The sequence below is a fragment of the Helianthus annuus genome, chromosome 5 (genome assembly GCF_002127325.2).
Source record: "Helianthus annuus cultivar XRQ/B chromosome 5, HanXRQr2.0-SUNRISE, whole genome shotgun sequence".
NCBI classification, from domain to species: Eukaryota; Viridiplantae; Streptophyta; class Magnoliopsida; order Asterales; family Asteraceae; genus Helianthus; species Helianthus annuus.
The window spans coordinates 97,748,460-97,758,182 of record NC_035437.2 but is presented as its reverse complement, the minus strand read 5'-3'; the positions used below and the strand labels follow the sequence as shown (position 1 = coordinate 97,758,182).

Here is a 9,723-nt window from a genome sequence, read left to right as displayed (position 1 = left end):
TGTTCTTGACTGTGTCGCAAATAAATTTGCACCAATTCACGTTTTCCATGGCGATGTCTTCATCTAAACACTCGAGAAAATTAGTTTTACACGTTCCATCTTTTTTTGTCTCTACCATTGAGTTCATAAACAACGCTAAAAAGTCATATTTGAAAAATACCCCGTCGTCATCTTGATTACATACTTTTTTTCAACTATCCTACTTGGTGTCATTGGACACCCTTTGTACAAATTTGTCCACATGGCATATGTCCCACACCTTTCATCTTCATCCTCTTCTTCTTCGTTTACATCCTTTATGTTGCCTTTTAAATCCTCCTTACCTTTTACCTCTTTCTTTCTGCATGTTTTCCCTTTCTTTTTTTTTTCCCTTTCTTTGTCTCTTTATCAATATTCATTTGTTCTTCCTCGTCGTGCTCATTGGTTTCCTCATTCTTTTCATTTTTCTTTGTTTTATCCTTTCTTCTCCCTTTTTTACTCTCTTTTCCTTGATAATTCAGCACAACCCCACCGTTTCTTAATCCTAAAAACTCGATGACTACATTTTCGTTGACCTCTATATTACCTACACTCAACTTAAATACCATATATCTTTCGTTAAACCTATCTACTACAAAATGTGCCAGTCTTCCTGGTATGATGTCTGTTTTGATCTTTAATATACTCCCGAACCCCATGTTTTGTACTGTTTGCTTCTGTTTGTTGGACATTGCGTTTACCCCCCCTCAAAAGTTGATGCGATGATAAACGTGTACGTATGGAAAGCCATTTAACTGCCCGAACAGATCTTTGAATCACCGACTTTTTTTCCGTTCTAGCTCCTCTCTCATTCGTTGTTCTAACGACTCCGTTCTTCGTTTCTGTTTAATAATGCATTTCAGTTTTTTGTTTAGTTTAAGTTAAATAATGCATTACACTTTCTGTTTAATAATGCATTACGATGCACATGTGCAAACAAATAAAAACAAAAAAAATATAAAAAAAAACGTTTGTACATCATAAAGCACAAATGTATTTTAAAGAAGCACAAATACATTTTAAAGAAGCACATATGTATTTTAAATTACATCAATAAATCACATATGCATTTTAAATAATCAAATATGCATTTTAAAGTACGATTAATTATTTTAATAACACATACCATCGACATCTTCCATATCCACCTCATATGTGCTTCCGTCGTTTCCCACTGACGTGCTTTTTGATTTTACGGACCTTGTATTCCTAGTACGGATTCCTTCATTCCTAGTGTTAACTCCTTCGATACCTTTATATCCTTTATATCCTTCATCATCTTCAGTTGTTTCGTTATGTTTTCGTTTACTTTTCCTTATACTGACTTCCTCAGATCTTGGTTTGTACTGCCTTTTCAATATGCCTACAGTTCAATTTGTAACGGTTAAACAAAAAAAAATATTTTTAAAAACATTCAAAAGAAAACAAACAATAATACTATATAATTAACAAACTATAACCTTTTGGTTTATCTTTCTTGTATTCATCCTCAGCCGCGTCAGGCATCCTTTTTGATCCTCCATCTCTTGACCTCAGTTCAAATGTTACTTTCTTTTGCTTTTTTTCCATTGATGATCTACAAGTATCGTGTGCATAAACATTAATTTATGATAGCATGCATCAACATAACAACATATGCACACATGTGTCATTATAATCGTTATCATACGAAATATGCACAGTCAATATACAAAATATGCACATATGCATTTTAACATATGTACATGTGCATATTAACATATGCACGTGTGCATATATATAAATATGTCAAAAAAATTATGCTCATGTGTATGATTATATAAATCAAACAAACTACATATGTGTTCATAATTATGCACATGTGCATTAACTTACAAACAAATTTTAATTATAAGTATATCCTAACAAATATCAATTCAAACTTCGTGTTGCCGAGCATATCATTGCCGAGCATATCAAACTCATTCGAACATATCAAACTCATTCGCATGAGATGCACATTCGCATAACTGTATGTCACACCAAAAAAACACCGATATAAAACTACATACTAATTAAACATCATTTATGTATAAGTGAGCCTCCTATTCAAATTCATATGCATCATCATTATATACTTTTGTAACACCTCGAAAATTCACGTCCAATATTATATTGACACGTGTCATGGACTTTAAACGTGTAAAGAATTAACTTAGAGGGACTAAAGTTGACAAACAAAAAAAGTATGAGAGTAAAGGGATTAAAAATGTCAACAAAGGATGAATATACTTTTCAACGACCTTACATGATGTCTATACCCTTAAACGAATGAATTATGAAGCGTATGAAGCCGTTTGTGGAAGAAAGTGAGAGTTAACAAACTGTAGGGGTTAAAAGTGTCAACATGTTTAAGTTATACCTCTGAGTGATCTTTTAGCGAACACGAAGCTTTGTAACGATTAATTATGCTCACTAGAATATGTGATAAAAATTTCACAAGGTTTCGTTGTCGTATGAGAAAGTTATGCTAACATTCGTATACGAGGGGTTAAAAGCGTCAACGTTGAAATTAAAGGCTTTACGAGTGATCATATAGGTAACCGAGGACTTAACGGTGTTTGTTATGCCTTGGGGCACTTAAAATTCAAGTTAGAGGGCCAAAAGTGCAAGAAATAAACTTAACACCACGTGTAGAAGGACCAGGGACCAAAACAGCAATTATTGAAAGTTGTTTTCAGGTCAGCAGGGTCCAGGCGGCCCGCGTAAGACTCCTTAAGAGTCTACGCGGCCCGCGTAAGCATGCCAGCGATAGAAAACTCTTGGCAGCTGCCAGTTCAGGTCTGTTAACCGACTTAAAAGCTTGTTTTTATATCCCAGGGACTCCTCCACTGGTATTTCATGCAATAGGGACAGATGGGACCATCTTGTAACACTTGTAGACCTATTTGTCATGATCTTGGTGAATCAAATTCACTATATAAAAAGCTCCAATGTTGCAACATTGAGCACACCCATTTCAAAACCTTCACAACTCAACTTCTGGAGATTGCTGGAGCTCAAGGACATTTTCTAGAAGTCACTAGTTGTGCTTAGGACCTTTGTAAGTGTCCTTAACCTTCCTTAATTCAGTTTTACTTAGTTAATTAGCTTAAAGTCAAACCATCGTAATTAAAGTTTGACTTCGTGATTATTCACAATTTGTCCAGTCAAATCTCAAACTGAAAGTACCTATGAGTTGGTAATTATGTGGGTAATAAACCCTTAAAAGGGCACTATCTGATTCCCACTCTAACTAGGTCAATTGTCGGGTCAAAGCTAATCTTAAAAAGTCAACAGAAAGCTTATTTTTAAATAAATGCATAATTAGCAATGTAGAAGCCATGCAACCTATTTTATCACTAATATAACTTGGTAATTAATGTAAGAACATGTCTAAACATGTTCAACCCGGCAATTTTCAGTTCAAGCTCGGTTCGGAACCGAAAGTCGCAAAAGTAGACTTTTGCTTTGACTTTCAGTTCTGACCCATTAGAGCATAACTTAGAAATGCCTTAGAGCTTTATTAGGACCAGGTTTCATGTTAGTATAACCCTCTGTGATTATACAACTTGGTTCATTATCTAATTCATATGCGTGTTTCCGTTAAGTGCTTAAATGTTGACTATTATGCCCATATGACCTTAAAAAGTGATTTTTGAAAATGTAAAAGAATAGAAACCTTAGTTACTGATTTATAAACTTGTCCCTAAAATTTGACATCAGTTTGAGGTCTAGAATAGGAGTTATGCTCATTAGCGTAATTAGAAAGCTTTTTATTAATTAAACGGCGTAATTAGCATAAAGCCTATCTAAACCCAATTTTTAATACCAAAATTTTTACCTACTGATATAAATAATATTTTGGGATTTTTGGAGATTTTTATTTAATTTTAAGCTGAGCATAACGTAGGGTTCTAAGCTTAATTCGGTAATTGTCGGTTTTGCCCTTTTAGGCTATAAAATGAGTTTTACAAATTCTTTTGATACCAAACCTTTTTCTACTAATCCTATATGATAATAAAATATTTTGAACCTTCTGGAATAATAAAAAATATCAGCTTTTCTTATAAAACCCGGAAACCGCTTGAAACCGCCTTTTTACGCGTTTTAAGCGCATAGTATGTATTAAAACTATTTTATAAATATAAGACTTGACACCTACTGATATTTTTAGTAAATTTTTATATTCTAACAGTAAGCAAAAGTTTTAAACTCAGATTTCCAGTTTTGACATTTTTAGCTTAAGTGAAATTACCAAAATGCCCCTACGGTGCATAGTTTAGTTATAAATGGTAAATTTCACACATATGTAATACCCTACTGTTATAACTTATTAAATTAAGTATTTTACTGATTATATCAGACCTGTAACTCAGATTAATGTTTAAACTCTTTTATTCCTTTAAAATGACCAAAATACCCTTACGGGGCGTAATTTGAGTCTAAATCCGTTTTGGGCATAATAGAAGATATCTTACTGATGTCACAACATATTTAAGGCATATTAACTCATGAAACTTGTACATGACTCTTATGGTTACCCGTTACGCATATTTTGCGTTCAGTTCGGTTTATGTAACTAGTTTGCATAAATTGACCGAAACGGGTCAAACCTTATCATTTTGTCTCAAAATCCAGAATGTTTTTAGTTTACCCATATTATACAAGTCTTCAAACTTGTCGGGTCTAAATTACATTCTCTTCCGGTCTTCGCTTAATCGTGCGTTGAACCGTATCTTCCTTTAAAACTAATTGGTCTAAGTTTAGGCTTAATTAAAGACCCGTTAGAATCTAATAGGTTATTAAAAACCTTCGTTCCAGACTAGGAGACCCGGTAAAAGCTACTTGCATTTGCTGTTGTGAATTATACTTGCAAAGGTAAATACTTTTAACTTATTTTCCCTTATACGGGCTTGGGGTACGGTATATAAAATTCCGCTTGGTCGGGCATTGAATCTTTAATCGTATGAAGGTTAATTTATTGAAATGACCCGTTTAAATTGTTTTGTTTGCTTAAAGCCTTTGGGGGGTTAATGACCATGTCCCGGATATCCTTGGCATCATTCAAAGAAATGGCCATGAATAGGAGTGCTTGGAGCTCTTGCAACTCATCTCTTGGCACACCACCTCTCTCACACTTCACCCACCACCCACCACCATCACAACACCATCATCCACCACCATCATCCATTGTCCATCATAGAGTGTGTGAGTCGTCTCGGGATCCAAGATTGATCGTAAGAGTTCTTGACAATCAAAGGCCATGTTTGCCTAAGTCTCTTACATCACTTGGTGAAGACAAGTGTTTAGTGTAATACTTTTTATTTTTAATCTTTTGCACTTTTTAATTGGTTTTGTATTAATGACTTTAATTACTAGTTTCTTATGTTGAATGTGATTCTTCCTTATCGTTTGTCTGTGGTGTCTTGGCATTATTTTACTATCTGTATAAAATAAAAGATTTTCACCATTCATATCTCCACGGTCTATATGGAGGTATGTTGGCTACCTGGTCGGGGGTTAAGGGAACAGTTTGGTAAGAGTCTTGCCATTGTTCAGTGTATAGATCCTGCAAAGGACCTGGGTCAAATTTAGTAGGACCTCCTTCAATACCCAACGGTATTGGATGGCGGGGGTCCAAACTCTTTGATTCCCTCATAAGTTAAACTACTATTAAAACTTTAACCTGGCTACTTAGGACTGTATCCTTGCTGACTCAGACTACTTAGCCGAGGGTAATGTCGCCTTCAAAAGAGGGGCCTACCACATTATGCATTAATAACTTAATTAATTATCTTTCAATAATCCGACCCTTTAGGATTGTATCCTTGCTGACTCAAACTACTGGGTTGAGGGTAACGTCGCCTTCAAAAGAGGGGTCTACTACAATAACTAAGATAATCTCTTAAACAAGTGCAAAAGTGCGAAAATAATCAAAGGTTACACTACACATGAGTCGGATCCAAGTGATTCATCTTGTCTATCTATTTTTAATTTTATTTTACTTTTCAGCATTTTAGTTAGTTTTATTTTCCTAGTTTAAAAACTTTTTTTCTAACATTTTGATTTGATTAGACGTTGAGGATAAACCGGTACTAAAAGCTCTTGTGTCCTTGGACGACCTCGGTATCTTACCAATACTATACTATGTCCACGATGGGTGCACTTTCCCATATGTGTGTTTAGTGTTAGTAAATATCGTATTTATAAATTTAAAACTTGGCTAAAAAGTGTAAAAAGGGCTTAAAATATACACCTAAAACATATATACACTGACACGCATCAAGTTTTGGCGCCGCTGCCGGGGACACAAGGATTTTAAGAAAGTTAGGAATCAGCGGCCTAATCATTTTTTCTATTTTATTTTTATTTTTTTAGGATTTTCTTAATTTTTCAGCTTCTGCAGAACTCAGCACCGGTCGTGCCCGCTGAACACGCCCCGTGCCCAATCATTGGAACTGGCAATCATGTTTTAAGTCAGACAGTAAGCTGAACACGGGGTCGTGCCTACTCAACACGCCCCCGTGCCCAAGATTCAGTTACTGAAAATAAAACCGTAAGATCCCGACGGTTGGTAATTTCTGACACAAACATGAGTGATAATGATATTTTTTACTTTCGGCACTCTTATGGTACGTGGTGTCAATTATGTGGTGGCGGTCATAAAGAATTAGAATGTTATTTTCTAACTATAAGCCCCACTATATAGACCCATCGTTTTCCTGTAGCCTTAAGAGGGGCGAAAGTAAAAATAATCCTAATCTCTCCCTCGAATGCGCTCAACCAGATATTTTAGGAGAAATGCTCCTCGACGAACTATTTCAACTAGAAGATCTAGTTCTTAATTGGTTAAAAGAACTTAATATGGATTTCCTTAATTCATCTCAAGACGATGACCAAGAAGAATTGTTGGGGTCGCATTCAAATAAAAACAACCTCGTTGCTCCCGAAAATACCTTCCACTCTAGCGAGGAATTGGACGATAGCCGTCCCTGTGCCGATTATGCCGTGAAGGACTCCCCATCGACTTCGTTCTATGCATACATAGACCTGAGCGATTCGGCATACACCTTCTTTAACGAGAGCCCGGAAAAGGGTTGGACTTGTCCACCTACATTTAGCATAGGAATCACCCTCACCGACAACCTCTTGCGTTCTCGTCTTAATCTAGAGCAATTAAGGTACTTTAGGCACTTTGGGGTTGTTCCATCCAGTAAGGAACCGCCCGATCCGAATAAGTTCCTTGGAAATAGACAAACTTCATAATCAGCCTTTCGACACGGGACCGTGCCCAGCCAACACGCCCCCGTGTCCACCAAAAGATTCCCTTCTGACTTTACGTCAGAATACGGATAAAGTGTGTCAGGATCTTGCCTGCACACGGGGCCGTGTCCAGCCGACACGAGGCCGTGTCTAGCACGCTGTCATTTTCTATAAATGCAGCCAAGAATCCTGCACATTTGGACCATCCAGGGACAGAGATTTGAAGGGATCTTCTCTCCTACCATCCTAGGTATGTGCTAAAAGAAGGTTCCAACAACCATCTTGTCCTTTCCTCTTTTATCCATTTCCTTCTTCTTCATCTTTCTCCAAAACCTCCATTAAAGCTTGAGATTTCAAGCTTTATTGTAAGGATTGTTTAGTTTTTGTTCAAAGAATCTTGTTAAAAATAAGTTGTATAATGTTGTTTTAAGTTATTATTGCTCAAAGAGGCTTCACAAATTGGAAAAATAACTTGAAACTTCAAGATTCCTTGTTCCAAATTTCTGCAGAAAGGTGAAGACGGGGCCGTGCTCATTGAGCACGGGGTCGTGTCCAATGTACTGTTTCATTAAAATAAGCTATTTCTGGTTTATTTTCGTAGAATGTCAAGTCAAAACAGTGGAATATCTTCTACACATTCAAGAAACAGTCGAAGAGAGAGAAGATCTTCAATTGAAGCTACTCTCGTACGCTACGTCATGGCTTTACGAGAAGCTCTTGATGAAATGACTTCAGTAGAGGAGGTCCTAACAGACCGTATAAACTATCTTACGGTGGGGCTGGAAAATAGTTTTCAAGAAATTAACCTCTTGCAACAGAGGTTAAACATTCTTGTAACACCTCCCATGGAACCGATCCTCCCTCAAGAGGATTGGAACCTAGCACTTGGGGTCAACAATCCTACCAGATGGGATGACATTCCAGCGGAGCCTCCACTTGAAGATCTACAAGAAGTCCCGGTGGAAGTAGTACCTCCTCAAACCGACGCCAACGAGCCCGCCTTCCTCCTCCCAAGGGAGATAGAGGAGTGGCTCGCCGACGTGTGAGGAACCCATGCCCGGAGGAAGGAGTTCTTTGAAGCCGCATCTAACCGAGAAAATTATCTTTTCGGAAGTTTTGCTAATTAAAATAACTTGTGGGCTAGAACTCCTTGATTTAAGCTTCTTGTGCTTGCTTATCTAACTTACTAGCTTTTTAGGATAATGTAATTCTCTCTATGACTTTAATAAAATGATGGTTTTAGTGTTTGGATGATGTTGTGATGAATAAAACACACTCGGGATGGTGAAGGATAACAAGGGAAACGAGAAACATAACCTCATGCACGAAAACAGGGCCATCCGACAAAAATTTCTTCATTACAACAAGTTCAGCACGGGCTGTGTCCGCCCGACACGGCCCCGTGCTGCACAATCTGCAAAAAACGCCCAGTTCAGGTAACTAGATACGGGTTGTGTTCACTGAACACGCCCCCGTGTCCAGGCTTCTGTTTCTCTTTACTAAATTTTGTCACTGGCACCTGAACACGGGGCCGTGCCCGGTCACCACGGGGCTGTCTGTCACACCCCCAAAATCCACCTGCGGGTAACACCCGCTTCGGGGGCGTGACTGACCAGGATCCAGCCACCAATTATACCGAATACTTAAGTTGTTAACAAAAGTAATACTTACTATTCATAAGCTTAGCAAATATTAAGTTCAGAGTTTAAAGTTTTAAGTTCAAAACAGTAATAAGTAGCGGAAGCATAAGTAAGGTAGTTTAGAACAAAGTTCATGTTTCAAAATAAGGTAACACCCAACACAAGGGTGAATAGACACTACACGTTCCCAAGCTGCAAGCTCCATCGTCACTGGTTACCTGCAAAGCATGCAGTAAGGGGTCAACAATAATGCTGAGTGAGTCCACTAGTTGTCCAGTTTTAATTACCAAAAACTTTGTTTCGCCGGTTAATTTATCCGTTTATACATGCCCTGGGGAGCTACCCCAAAAGTTAGCGACTAAACTGTTTTTCCAATACCGAACACTAGGTAACCGTTGCGTATCCGCAGGATGCCCCGATGTCAATGTTCTATCATCATTGACGGATTTCTGAGTACATTAGTTCACGACCGTCCCAAACCAGGGCACGGTGTGAGGCTGGTAAACACCTAAATAGCGCTATCAACTAATAACCCGTTCGCCTAACCCGGCGACTAATCGGTATTTGTAGTAGGGACTTGAGTGATAGAGTTTCGTTTAGTGCCGTTAGTTGCAATCCGTATAAACAGTAATTAACCAAAAGGTTTCCCAATACCCGGGAAGGAAAAGTAAGTTTTGTTCCCAATAACTAGGGAAGGTATGTAAATGGTATCCCCTTTTACCAGGGGATAGGGTTGTTAGTCTCGTGTCCCAAACCACCGGGACGCATGCTTTTAAGTTGTGAACTCACCTTGGGTTGCTCG

General features: G+C 37.8%; 1 protein-coding gene across 1 annotated transcript; it reads right to left on the bottom strand.

Annotated features, from left to right (window-relative positions):
- Positions 1 to 326: 326 nt before the first annotated feature.
- Positions 327 to 1,587, bottom strand: LOC110943347 (ABC transporter F family member 4-like). The gene is made up of 3 exons (XM_022185098.1): positions 1,479 to 1,587; positions 1,145 to 1,381; positions 327 to 565 (listed from the first exon to the last, which is right to left on the bottom strand). The coding sequence occupies exons 1-3, from the start codon at positions 1,585 to 1,587 to the stop codon at positions 327 to 329; spliced, it is 585 nt and encodes a 194-aa protein (XP_022040790.1).
- Between the last annotated feature and the right edge of the window lie 8,136 nt (positions 1,588 to 9,723).

Bases quoted from the DNA above. Each gene is read 5' to 3' on its own strand.
- LOC110943347 (XM_022185098.1), bottom strand. From the start codon at position 1,587: ATGGAAAAAAAGCAAAAGAAAGTAACATTTGAACTGAGGTCAAGAGAT. The intron at 1,382-1,478 runs GTTATAGTTTGT...ATTGAACTGTAG, and splicing joins CAAGAAAGATAAACCAAAAG to GCATATTGAAAAGGCAGTAC. The intron at 566-1,144 runs GTATGTGTTATT...AGTTGAGTGTAG, and splicing joins GGATATGGAAGATGTCGATG to GTAATATAGAGGTCAACGAA.